Source organism: Mobula birostris, chromosome 9 (assembly GCF_030028105.1).
Source record: "Mobula birostris isolate sMobBir1 chromosome 9, sMobBir1.hap1, whole genome shotgun sequence".
NCBI lineage: Eukaryota > Metazoa > Chordata > Chondrichthyes > Myliobatiformes > Myliobatidae > Mobula > Mobula birostris.
In genome coordinates, this window is record NC_092378.1 from 1,987,501 (window position 1) to 2,001,620 (window position 14,120).

A 14,120-nucleotide genomic window follows, 5' to 3' on the forward strand; every position below is an offset into this window, starting at 1 on the left:
GAGGCTTTTCATTCCAGGACGAAGAAGATGTCCTTTTTTTTTAAAAAAAAGGGACTTCCCTTCCTGCACCATCAACTCTGCTCTCAAACGCATCTCTCCCATTTCATGCACAACTGCTCTCACCCCATCCTCCCGCCACCCCGCTAGAAATAGGGCTCCCCTTGTCCTCACCCATCACCCCACCAGCCTCCGGGTCCAACATATTATTCTCCGTAACTTCTGCCACCTCCAACAGGATTCCACCACTAAGCACATCTTTCCCTCCCCTCCACTTTCTGCAGGGATCACTCCCTACGCGACTCCCTTGTCCATTCGTTCCCCCCCATCCCTTCCCACTGATCTCCCTCCTGGCATTGATCCTTGTAAGTGGAACAAGTGCTACACATGCCCTTACACTTCCTCCCTCACCACCATTCAGGGCCCCAGACAGTCCTTCCAGGTGAGGTGACACTTCACCTGTGAGTCATCTGGGGTGATATACTGCATCCGGTGCTCCCTTCTATATATTGGTGAGACCCGATGCAGACTGGGAGATCGTTTCGCTGAACACCTACGCTCTGTCCGCCAGAGAAAGCAGGATCTCCCAGTGGCCAGCCATTTTAATTCCATGTCCCATTCCCATTCTGATATGTCTATCCACGGCCTCCCCTACTGTCAAGATGAAGCCACACAGGTTGGAGGAACAACACCTTATATTCCGTCTGGGTAGCCTCCAACCTGTTGGCATGAACATTGACTTCTCTAACATCCGTTAATGCCCCACCTCACCTTCATACCCCATTCCTTATTTTTTATTATTGTTATTGTTCCCTCTCCCCCTCTCTCCTTTTTCTCCCTCTGTCCCTCTGACTATACTCCTTGCCCATCCTCTGGGCTTCCCCTCTCCACCTCTCTTTCTCTCTAGGCCTCCCGTCCAGTGATCCTCTCATATCTCTTTTGCCAATCAACTGTCCAGCTCTTGGCTCCATCCTTCCCCCTCCTGTCTTCTCCTAACATTTCAGATATCCCCCTCCCCCTTTCAAATCTCTTACTATCTCTTCTTTCAGTTAGTTCTGACGAAGGGTCTCAGCCCAAAATGTCGACTGTATCTCTTCCTAGAGATGCTGTCTGGCTTGCTGCGTTTGCCAGCAATTTTTATGTGTATTGCTTGAAATTCCAGCACCTGCAGATTTCCTTGTGTTTGCATTATTAGTTCCCCTGTTTTTTTTTTTTAAAACTTCTGTCATAAGAAACAGGTGAAGGAGCTCCCAAATCACATCATCTAACCAAAATCCAGGAAACACAATCCTAGGTTGTTTAATCTCCTCATCCTTTAAACCTTTGAAGTCTGGTACCATTCAAGCATTAACTCAACTAATAACAGGAAGAGATAAAGAGAATCACAGATGATTCAATCTTGGTCTCAACTCTACTTTACTGCCCATTCCCCTAAAACCCTGTTTGCACCAAAATTCTGCATCCAGGCCTTGAATATATTCCAGAGCTCTGGGACAGAATGCCAAATACTCAACACTGAAAAGTACCGCACCAGAAGACTCTTCGGCCCAATTCTGCACTGAACATAATGCCAAACTAATTCTCTTCTGTCTGCACACGATCTATATCAGAATCAGGTTTAATATCACAGGTGTATGTCATGAAATACGCTGTTTTGCAGCAGCAGTACATAATTTTAAAAATGGAGATAGAAAAAGCATGCCAAAAGGACAATGGAAAAATCAGGATGGTGCTGCTTTTGGATCCCAGAGAGAATTGTAGAATGTCTACAAGATAGCTTTTTAGAGTAGCTTGTGGTTGAGTCCACTAGGCAAAAGGCTTCAAGACTGGGTATTGTGTGATGAACCCTTAGGAGACAGCATAATATGATAGTATTCACCCTGCAATTTGGAAGGCAGAACTAAAGTCAAGATGTATCAGTATTAAGTTTAAAGTCTGTCCCGAGCCACCAGTATTACACTGGAATAAAGGGAATTATAGAAGAATGACTGAGGAGCTGGCCAAAGTTAACCGGAAGCAGAAATTAGTATGGATGATCCACAACAGCAATGGCTGGAGTTTTTGGGAGAGATTTGGAAGGTGCAGGATAGAAACATCCCAAGGTAGTAATAATAAAAAGACAGGATAATTCAACCATGTTGACAAAGGAAGTCAAAAACTACAAAGGCAAAAGAAAGAGCATATAATAGAGCAAAAATTAGTGGGTATTAGGTGAATGAGAAGCTTTTAAAAACTAACACAGAAGGAACTAAAAAGGTCAAGGAGAGAAAATATGGAATATGAAAGCTTGCTAAAAATATTGAAGATATGAAAAAGTTGTGTTCCGATATATAAAGAGTAAAGGAGAGGAAAGAGTAGATTTCAGACCGCTGGAAAATTATGCTGGAAAGGTAGTAATGGGGGACAAGAAAATGGTGGACGAACTAAATATTTTGCATCTGCTTCACTGTGGAAAACTCTAGCAGTATGCTGGAACTCTCAAGAGCGTTAGGAGCAGAAGTGAGCACAATTGCTATCTCTAGGGAGAAGGTGTTGGAGAAGCTGAAAGGTCTGGTGGTAGATAAGTCTCCTGGACCAGATGGAATATACTCCAGGGCTCTAAAAGAGGTAGCTGAAGAGATTGTGGAGGTATTATTAACTATCTTTCTAGAATCACAGGATTCTGACATGGCTCAGAGGACTAGAAAATTGCAAATGTCACTTCAAGGAGGGAGGGAGGCAGAAGAAAAGAAACTAAAGGCCAGTTAGCTTGACTTCAGAAGTTGGAAAGATGTTCACGGTCTCAGGGAATTCGGAGGCACATGATAAAGTGGGCCAAACTCAGCATGGTTTCCTATAAAGGAATATAGACAGGGTAGACAAAGGAGTCAGTGGATGTTGTGTACTTGGATTTTCTGAAGGCCCTTGACAAGGTACTGCATAAGAAGCTGCTTAACAAGAGCCCTCAGTATTACACAAAAAGGATACTGGCATGGATTGAGGATTGGCTGATTGACAGAATGCAAACAGTGGGAATAAAGGGAGCCACTTTTGTTGGCTTCTGGTGACTAGCGGTGTTCTGCAGGGGTTGGTGTTGGGAGTGCTTCTTTTTACATTGAATGTCAATGATTTGGATGATGAAATTGGTGGCTTTGAAGCCAGGTTTGCAGACAATACAAAGATAGGTGGAGAGGCAGGTAGGGTTGAGGAAGCAGAAGGACTTGGACCGATTAAGAGAATGGGCGAAGCAGTGGCAGATGGAATACAGTGTCAGGAAGTGTACAGTCATACACTTTGGTAAAAAAATAAACACGTAGACTATTTTCTAAACAGACAGAAAATTTTAAAATCTGAGGTGCAAAGGGACTTGTGAGTCCTTGCGCTAGATTCTCTAAATGTTAACTTGCAGGTTTAGACTATGGTGAGGAAGACAAATGCAATGTTAGCATTTCAAGAGGACTAGAATAGAAAGAGAAGGATGTAATGCAGAGGCACTGGTGAGACCTCACTTTGAGTACTGAGAGTCATTTTAGGCCCTGTATCTAGGAAAGTATGTGCTGATATTGGAGGGGGTTCGGAGGTGGCTTACGCAATTGTTTCTGGGGATGAAAGGGTTAATGTACGAAGTGTTTGATGGCTCCTTGTACAATGAGTGAAGGGAGGTCTCATGAAGACTATCACATTTTGAAAGACCCAGATAGAGTGGATATGGTGAGGATGTTTCCTAAGTGGGGGAGTGTAGAACCAGAGAGCTCAGCCTCAGAATACAGGGATGTCCATTTAGAATGGAGATGAGGAGTTGGTTTAGCTAGTGGGTGGCTAATCGATGGAATTCGTTGGCACAGGCAACTGTGGAAGCCAGGTCACTAGGCATATTTTCGTTGAGGTTGATAAGTTCTTGATTATTCGGGGATGAAAGGTTACAGGGAGAAGGCAGAATAGGGTTCAGGAGGGAAAATGGATCAGCCACACTGAAATAGCACGCCTCAGTAGGCCAAATGGCCCAATTCTACTCCTATCTCGTTTTAACTATAAATTACAATAAGTAATGCAAAAAGAGCAAAAGATGAGGTAGTGTACATTGATTTATTATCCATTCAGAAATGTGATGGCAATCAGGAAGAAGCTGTTCCTAAAACATTGTGTATCTTCAGACTCCTGTACCTCCTCCTTGATGGTAGCAATGAGAAGGGACACGCCCTGGGTAATGGGGGTCCACAGCTCAATTCCCTGCACACTCATTCCTCTATTGAAAAGCTCTTCAACACCACTATTTTATCTGTTTCCAAGACTTCCTCCAGCAACCCATTCCATTGTGTACCTACCACTCTGTGTAAAACAAATCTTGTCCTACACGTCTGCTTTAAATATTCCCCCTCTCACCAGGGCTGAAATGGCTAACAAGAGGGCAAAGTTTTAAGGTGCTTGGAAGCAGGTACAGAGGAGATGTCAGAGGCAAGTTCTTCTTTTTAAAAAAAGAACGCAGAGAGCAGTGAGTGTGTGGAATGGGCTGCCGGCGACGGTGCTGGAGGCGGAAACGATAGGGTCTTTTAAGAGACTCCTGGATAGGTACATGGAACTTAGAAAAATAGAGGACTATGGGTAACTCTAGGTAATTTCTAAAGTACGTGCATGCTCGGCACTGCATTGTGGGCCAAAGGGCCTGCATTGTGCTGTAAGTTTTCCGTGTTTCTGTATTATAGCAACATCTTACCTGCAATGATACCATCCATTTGCTCCAAGGCGGCAGCTAACATCTCACTGGCATCGGTCATCTTTCTCCCCTTGTAAGTATGTCAGTGCAGTACTAAATCTGTGGAAAGTAAAGAATTCAACCACAATTGTCATCTAGGCCATGGGAAGCAATCATGGAATCCTCTCAACCACGTAATACTGATCAGTAAGTAGCTCTCAATTTCAAACAATTACATGGAATAGAATACCAAGAGGAACAGCCATGCACATCAGCAGCTATGCTTCATTAAGTGTTTGAGAAGATTTGGTATGAATCTGAATCAGGTTTATTATCATTGAAATGTTGTGAAAATTTGTTTTGCAGCAACAGTACAGTGCGATACATTAAAAATACACAATTTATAGTAAGAATATACAGTGGATTCTGATCAATTGGACTCATCAGGACAGCAAAGAAAATATGCAGATGCTGGAAATCTGAGCAACGCACACAAAATGCTGGAGGATCTCAGCGGGCCAGACAGCATCTACGGAAAAAAGCACAGTCAATGTTTCAGCCCGAAACCCTTCGACAGGACTGGAGAAAAAAAGCTGAGGGGTAATAAGAGGCATTTACCGTGTGGATAGTGAGAGACTTTTTACTAGGGCTGAAATGGCTAGCACGAGAGGGCACAGTTTTAAGGTGCTTGGAAGTAGGTACACAGGAGATATCAGCGGTATGTTTTATTATGTAGGGAGTGGCGATTGTGTAGAATGGGCTGCCGGCGACAGTGGTGGAGGCAGGTACGATGTGGTCTTTTAAGAGACTCCTGGATAGGTACATGGATCTTAGAAAAATAGAGGGCTATGGGTAACCCTAGGTAATTTCTCAGGTAAGGACATGTTCGACACAGCATTGTGGGCCGAAGGGCCTGTATTGTGCTGTAGGGTTTCTATGTTTCTATGAGTAGATTTGAAAGGTGGGGGGGGGGGGGGAGAGAGAGCGATAGGTGAAACTTGGAGGGGGGGGGAAACAGTTGAAGCAAAGAGCTAGGGAGTTGATTGGTGAAAGAGACAGAAGGCCATGGAAGAAAGTAAGGGGGGGGGAGGGAGATAAGATGAAGACCACCAGAGGGAGGCGATAGGTGGGAAAGGAGATAACGTGAGAAAGGGAAAAGGGGATGGGAAATGGTGAGGGGGCGGGGAGGAGGCATTACCAGAAGTTTGAGAAAATGACGTTCATGCCATCAGGTTGGAGGCTACCCAAATGGAATACAAAGGTGTTGTTCCTCCAACCTAAGCGTGGTCTTATCACGACAGTGGAGGCGGCCATGGATGGACATATCGGAATGCAGATGGGAAGTGGAATTAAAATCGGTGGCCACTGGGAGATCCCGCTTGTTCTGATGAACGGAGCACAGATACTCAGTGAAGCGGTCTCCTAATCTGCACTGGGTCTCACCAATATACAGGAGGCCATACTGGGAGCACCAGACACAGTACATGTCCCCAACAGACTCACAAGTGAAGTGTTACTTCACCTGGAAGGACTGTTTGGGGCCCTGAATGGTAGTGAGGGATGAGGTGTAGGGGCACGTGTAGCACTTGTCCTGCTTGCAAGGATAAGTGCAGCCAGGAAGGAGGTCAGTGGGGAGGAATGAATGGATAAGAGAGTCGTGAAGGGTGCAATCCATGCGGAAAGCAGAAACTGGGGGGAAAGAAAGATGTGTTTGGTGGTAGGATCATCAGGGCCTGTACATTTTGGCGCAGTTAAGCAGCAATCATAATGGAAGTTTTATGGTAATAATTTAAAAGGTATTAAAAAATACAATCTCCCATTTACCCAAGCAACAATTTATGCATTTACGAGAGGTGATTGATAAGTTCGTGGCTTAAGGTAGAAGGAGTCAATTTTAGAAAACCTAGCACATTTTTTCAACATAGTCCCCTCCTACATTTACACACTTAGTCCAGTGGTCATCGAGCATACGGATCTTGGACCTCCAGAGATTACCCACAGCCAGGGGTGATAAGTTCGTGGCCTAACATGGGCGATGAGCTCTCTTTACATGCACGTGCAGTTTAACTGAGTGATTATGCAGAAAGTTTGAAGTTAATAACTCATCAGGGGTGATTGATAAGTTCGTGACCTAAGGTAGGAGATGAGCTATTAACTTCAAACTTTCTGCATAATCAGAGTTGACCTGCATGTGTATGTAAAGAGAGCTGTATAACTCATCTCCTTCTACCGTAGGCCACGAACTTATCAATCACCCACCTGTGGACACTTTCTGGGGATCCAAGATCCGTATGCTCCACGAACGCTGGACTAAGTGTGTAAATGTAGGAGGGGACTATGTTGAAAAATAAATGTGCTAAGTTTTCTAAAATTGACTCCTTCTACCTTAGACCACAAACATATCAATCACTCAAATAAAATAGAAAACAAACATCAACATTACCAATACAATTACAGTACCATAAAACCTAGTTCCTAATAGCTATTGGAGGAATTTATCCGGTGTACATTGCTGTGGTCTTCTGCTCAACTATAAACAAAATCAGTGCAGATGATGGACAGCCTTCCTAGAATGCATCCTCCAAATCTCCATTTTCATTGTAACATTCAAAATTATTCTCGATACCTTCAAATTCCCCAAGCCTGAATGCTTGAAACAATGGTGAGCAAAACAATTCTGAATCATCTTACTGCTTATTTCTCGTCAAATATCAGTGACAAAAATCAATGCTTTTTGACACTCTGAAAATTGTTTGCTCTAAGTACAACCTAACTGCCACACAAATGGATGCGACTGACGCTAGTGAGAAACTGTTTGGCAACAGTCACCTGTACCAATTAAACAGCACAGTGCTCCTAATAAACAAAAGGAATCCCAGCTATTTTCTCAACTAGTTTTTGGTCTTGAAGTGTTGGCTCGAAAAGCAGTTGATCGATTAAATGATGGTCCAACTAACCAGAATCCACCGTATTTTAAAAAATTGCTAGTGTGTTTCATATGTCACCAAAACCTCTAGCAAATTTCTACAGATAGATGGTGGTATGCAATCGGAACAGTTGCATCGCCACCTGCTATGGAGGTGCCAACGCAGATCCATAAGAGGTTTCAGAGGGTTGTGAGCTCAGCAAGTTCAATTACGTGCACAAGCTTCCCCACCACTGAGGATATCTTCAAAGGCAGTCCCACATAAAGGCATCATTAAAGGCCATCATCGTGCAGGACACGCCCTCTTATCACTGCTACCATCAGGGAGGAAGTACAGGAGTCTGAAGGTGCATATTCAATGTTTTGGGAACAGCTTCCTCCCCTTCATCAGATTTCTGAACAGGCTATGAACACGACCTCACTATTCTTCTTTTGTACAATTTATTTTAATTATAACTTACAGTAATTTCTATGCCTGCACTGTACTGCTGCCACAAAACAAATTGCACAGCTAATGTCAGTGACAATAAACCTCATTCGGAAACATAACAGAATGTACATGCAAATATTCTGTATGCCAGAATCTAAACGACCAAGTGAGAGAGACACACCAGTATAAAGTAAATCTCTACAAATTTAAAGTTCAATGTTCACTGAGTTCAATGCTCAACTTTGTTGAGCAAGTTATCAAAGTATAGAAACATAGAAAATCTACAGCACAATACAGATCCTTTGGCCCACAAAGCTGTGCCGAACATGTCCTTACCTTAGAACTACCTAGGCTTTACCCATAGCCCTCTATTTTTCTAAGCTCTGTGCATCCATCCAGGAGTCTCTTAAAAGACCCTATCGTATCCGCCTCCAGTGGCAACCCATTCCACATACTCACCAGTCTCTACATAAAAACTTACCCCTGACATCTCCTCTGTACCTACTTCTAAGCATCGTGTTAGCCACTTCAGCCCTGGGAAAAACGTCTAACTATCCACATGATCAATGCCTATCATCTTATACATCTGTCAGGCAGGTCACCTCTCGTCCTCTACTGCTCCAAGGAGAAAAGGCCGAGTTCACTCCACCTATTCTCATACGGCATGCGCCCCAATCCAGGCAACATCCTTGTAAATTTCCTCTGCACCCTTCTATGATTTCCACGTCCTTCCTGTAGTGGGGCGACCAAAACTGAGCACAGTACTCCAAGTGGGGTCTGACCAGGGTCCAACACAGTTGTAACACTAACTCTCGGCTCTTAAACTCAATCCCACAGTTGATGAAGGCCAATGCACTGTATGCCTTCTTAACCACAGAATCAACCTGCACAGAAGCTTTGAGTGTCCTATGGACTCGGACCCCAGGATCCCTCTGATCCTCCACACTGCCAGGAGTCTTACCATTTATACTATATTCTGCCATCATATTTGACCTACTAAAATGAACCACCTCACATTTATTTGGGTTGAATTCCATCTGCTACTTCTCAGCCCCGTTTTGCATCCTATCAATGTCCTGCTGCAACCTCTGACAGCCCTCCACACTATCCACAACACCTTCAACCTTTGTGTCATCAGCAAATTACTAACCAATCCCTCCGCTTCCTCATCCAGGTCATTTATAAAAATCACAAAGAGAAAGGGTCCCAGAACAGATCCCTGAGGCACACCACTGGTCACCAGCCTCCATGCACATTATGACCCATCTACAACCACACTTTGCCTTCTGTGGGCAAGCCAATTCTGGATCCACAAAGCAAAATCTCAATAAGCCTTGCATGGGGTACCTTGTCAAATGTCTTGTTGAAATCCATATACACTACATCTACTGCTCTACCTTAAATGTGTTTAGTCATATTCTCAAAAAATCCAATCAGGCTCGTAAGGAACAACCTGCCTTTGACAAGGCCATGCTGCCTATTCCTAATCATATTATGCCTCTCCAAATGTTCATAAATCCTGCCTCTCAGGATCTTCTCCATCAACTTACCAACCACTGAAGTAAGACTCACTGGTCATAATTTCCTGGGCTATTTCTACTCCCTTTCTTGAATAAGGGAACAGCATATGCAACCCTTCAATCCTCCAGAACCTCTCCTGTCCCCATTGATGATGCAAAGATCATTGTCGGCTCAGCAATCTCCTCCCTCACCTCTCAGAGTAGTCTTGGGTACATCTCATCTCGTCCCCGTGACTTATCCAATTTGATGCTTTCTAAGAGCTCCAGCACATCCTCTTTCTTAATATCTACATGCTCAAGCTTTTCAATCCGCTGTAAGTCATCCCTACAATCTCCAAGATCCTTTTCTGTAGTGAATATTGAAGCAAAGTATTCATTAAGTTTTCATGCTATCTCCTCTGGTTCCATACACACTTCTCCACTGTTACACTTGATTGGTCCTATTCTTTCATGTCTTATCCTCTTGCTCTTCACATACTTTTAGAATGCCTTGGGGTTTTCCTTAATCCTGTTCGCCAAGGCCTTCTCATGGCCCCTTCTGGCTCTCCTAATTTCCTTCTTAAACTCATTCCTGCTAGCCTTATAATCTTCTAGATCTCTATCATTACCTAGTTTTTTGAACCGTTCGTAAACTTTTCTTCTTCACTAGATTTACAACAGCCTTTGTACACCACTGTTCCTGTACCCTACCATCCTTTCCCTGTCTCATTGGGACATACCCATGTAGAACACCACACAAATTTGAACATTTGCCACATTTCTGCCATACATTTCCCTGAGAATATCTGTTCCTAATTTATGCCTCCAAGTTCCTGCCTGATAGCTTCATATTTCCCCTCAACTCCAATTAAACACTTCCCTAACTTGTCTGCTCCTACCCCTCTTCAATTCTATGGTAAAGGAGATAGAATTGTGATCACTAATCTCCAAAATGCTCTCCCACTGAGAGATCTGACACCTGACCAGGTTCATTTCCCAATACCAGATCAAGTACAGCCTCTCCTCTTGTAGGCTTATCTATATATTGTGTCAGGAAACCACCCTGAACACACCTACCAAACTCTACTCCATCAAACCCCTTGGAGATGCCAATCAATATTTGGGAAATTAAAATCTCCCACGACAACAATCCTGTTATTACACCTTTCCAGAATCTGACTCCCATCTGCTCCTCGATGTCCCTGTTACTATTAGATGGTCTATAAAAAAAACAGCCAATAGAGTTATTGACCCCTTCATGTTTATAACTTCCACCCAAAGAGACTCAATAGACAATCCCTCCATGACTTCCTCCTTTTCTGCAGCCGTGACACTATCTCTAATCCGCAGTGCCACACCACAAACCCTCTTACCTCCCTCCCTGTCCTTTCTGAAACATCTGAAGCCTGGCACACGAAGTTACCATTCCTGTCCCTGAGCCATCCAAGTCTCTGTAATGGCCTCATAATAGCTCCAAGTACAGACCCAGGCTCTAAGCTCATCCGCTTTGCTTGTGATGCTTCTTGCATTAAAATAGACACATCTCAAACCATTGGTCTGAGCACATCCCTTCTCTGTCACCTGCCTATTCTCCCTCTCACACTGTCTCCAATCTTTCTCTATTTGTGAGCCAACAGCCCCTTCCTCTGTCTCCTCAGCTATGTTCCCACCCCCCAGCAATTCTAGTTTAAACTCTCCGCAATAGCCTTAGCAAACCTCCCTGCCAGGATATTGGTCCCTCTCGGATTCAAGTGCAACTCGTCCTTTTCATACAGGCCACACCTGCCCCAAGTGGTCCCAATGATCCAGAAATCTGAATCCCTGCCCCCTGCTCCAATCCCTCAGCCACGCATTTATCCTCCACTTCACTCTGTTCCTATACTCATTATCACATGGCACAGGCAGTAATCCCGAGATTACCACCTTTGAGGTCCTGCTTCTCACAACTTCCTTCCCAACTCCCTGCAGTCTGTTTTCAGGAACTGCTCCCTTTTCCTACCTCTGTTGTTGGTACCAATATGCACCACGACCTCTGGCTGTTCACCTTCCCACTTTAGGATATCGTGGATGCAATCAGAAGCATCCCGGACACTGGCACCTGGGAGGCATCTACCATCCATGTTTCTTTCCTGTGTCCACAGAATTGCCTGTAAACCCCACTAACTTTAGAGTCCCCTTCTGGGCCATAGGGCCAGACTCTGTGCCAGAGGCGCAGCCACTGTTGCTTTCCCCAGGTAGCCAGTCTCTACACCACGCCCCCCCCCCCCCACCAGCAGTAGTCAAACTGGAGAACTTGTTAGGAGGGACAGCCACTGGGGTACTCTCTAGTATCTTACTCTTACCCTTCTCTCTCCTGACTGTTACCCACTTGTCTGTCTCTCAAGGCCCCAGTGTTACTACTTACCTATAGCTCCTCTCTATCATCTCCTCACTTTCCCTGACCAGACAAAGATCATTGAGTTGCAGCTCCAGTTCCTTAACGTGGTCCCCAAGGAGCTGCAGCTCAATGACCTTCAATGAAAGACCACTCTCAACAGGGCACACAATGTGCAAAAAAAAAACAACTGCAAATACAAAAAATCATAATAATAATACTAATAACACTTAGCGCAGAGTGCAGTTATTCATTTCAGTTTTACAAGTTGGATATTGGTGCAACTGTGGCCTAAAGCAGCCACACAAATTGCTGGTGAGCTGGCATGTTCCACGAGTTAGCACAGCAGGACAGTGTGCCTCTGGATTACATGCATATCCTTCCACTTCTCTAAGGACCATCACTTTGTCATGGTGGAAAGACCAAGCTCCCAAAAGCAATGCCATTTGGAGCTTAGGTCCTGGTAGGGCTACCTGTGGTGCAAGGTCAATGGGGGAAGCTTCCAGCCAAAGTACAATCCGGCCAAGACCTCAGTGGTGGAGGTGGCAGATGATGACACTGCAGACAGAGGAAGGCTGCAGCTCTGAAGGGTCTGCAGTCATCTTGAATTCCAGGACACGAGACCCTGACCCCAATCTGTCAAGGACCATGTGGTAGCTGCCCGAGCATCAGCCTTCCCGTATTATACAAAGTCACACACGTTCTCCATTTATAATGATCCCAGATCGGCCTCAACTGCTACCTGAAGACCCACCAATAGACAATCTGAGGAGAGCATCATATTTGATTTGAGTGATTGCACTACATTTGTGGTGCGAGGCCCTCCAATCCAGCTCCACATGCAGCCTGTGGATAAGTCAGCAGGAGGAAGATATCGTTGTATGTGTTTTTAGAGGATGAATCCCAGGTTTCAGGGTAATTTGCCAGCTTCAGTCCTGTACCATTCGTTGATGCCCACAGTGCTGCTTCACCACAGTACTACCACTTATTCATCCTTTCAGAGCCATGAGCAAAGTTCAGTCCTGTGGGTAAAGCCAGCAACTCTTCTGCTAGCACCAGAATAGGTCCAAATTTCAAAATACACTTTTAGAAAAGTTTATTTTTTCCTCCAACCCACTATCAGGAAATAAGATAGCATATCTGGATTTCAAAGAGGATTTTTTAAAAAAACAGCTGATAGTAAGAGAAATAAAATTTTGATTAATAAGCCAACTGCTTTATATACCTACCTTAACCTACAGAAATCTGGTTCAACCCATGCCAAGCATTTGTAAAATTATTTTGTATCAAGCAGCTAACTAACTTAAAAGAAACTTGGCAAGCAGACACAAAAAAATAAAATCACAGGAGAATTCTTTAAATACATCTTCCTATTGATTCCCAGAAGTGAGCAATCAGATGGGGAGAAGAAAACAAAACATCTGGATAGATACATAATTCTGGGGATATTTATTCCAGTGAATATACTCAGGGATGAAATAACATTCACCAGTACAAAACTTCCATTCAGAAGGACCCTTCCACTGGCACCAATCTGGATGGTTAATGGAAAACCAAATGGTGAATTTCATCCAAGTTTAAGGAATGTTGCTTGATTTACAGAATGGACTCATACTCCTTTTCGCAACAACTGCTAGAATCTGGACAAGTTATTTTCAATGTTTACTCTCTCAATAAACTGGCTTCCTCTGCCCAAAAAAAGGTCAAGATAGCAAATACTTGTGAAAGTGCCCATTGAAGGAGTTTATAGGGTAGCTTCCTGAAGTTTTCTTTTAACTCTTTAGTTTAGTTGACTACATTCCTGCCCAAAGTTTAGAGTAATGTTTTACTGTCTTCAATAAGCCTGGCAGTCTCCCAATAATAACACCAACTGAAATAAATTAATGTAGACAAGAAGCAACATTTATTATAAGCACAAGATCATGACATGCAAACATTTTTAAGAATTTGTTCACAGGATGTGGACACTGCTGAGCCCAAACGGTACTGATGTTTCCAATTCCCACTGTGCCAAGTAACTCACATTGTTGGGTCTGAAGCCACATGCAGGCCACAGAAGCCTGAAGGACAGCAACCAAACTGATGTCACTTTGCAACGGTCTAATAGTTTCATGGCACCAGTCCTGGTATCAGCTTTGTATTCCAGATATAATTAAATTACTTGTACTATGAATTCCCTTGTCACTGTACAGGAATTTGAACTTGTCTCCAGATTAACAATT

General features: G+C 43.8%; 1 protein-coding gene across 4 annotated transcripts in view; it reads right to left on the reverse strand.

Annotated features, from left to right (window-relative positions):
- Positions 1-14,120, reverse strand: part of ppfibp1b (PPFIA binding protein 1b) — a 253,814-nt gene that overhangs the window by 170,239 nt on the left and 69,455 nt on the right. For all 4 annotated transcript variants that reach the window (XM_072267360.1, XM_072267357.1, XM_072267359.1 and 1 more), the window contains exon 2: positions 4,691-4,789. In XM_072267360.1, the coding sequence (XP_072123461.1) occupies positions 4,691-4,751 (61 nt within the window). In that variant the 5' untranslated portion in view covers positions 4,752-4,789. The remainder of the gene's footprint in view (positions 1-4,690; positions 4,790-14,120) is intronic.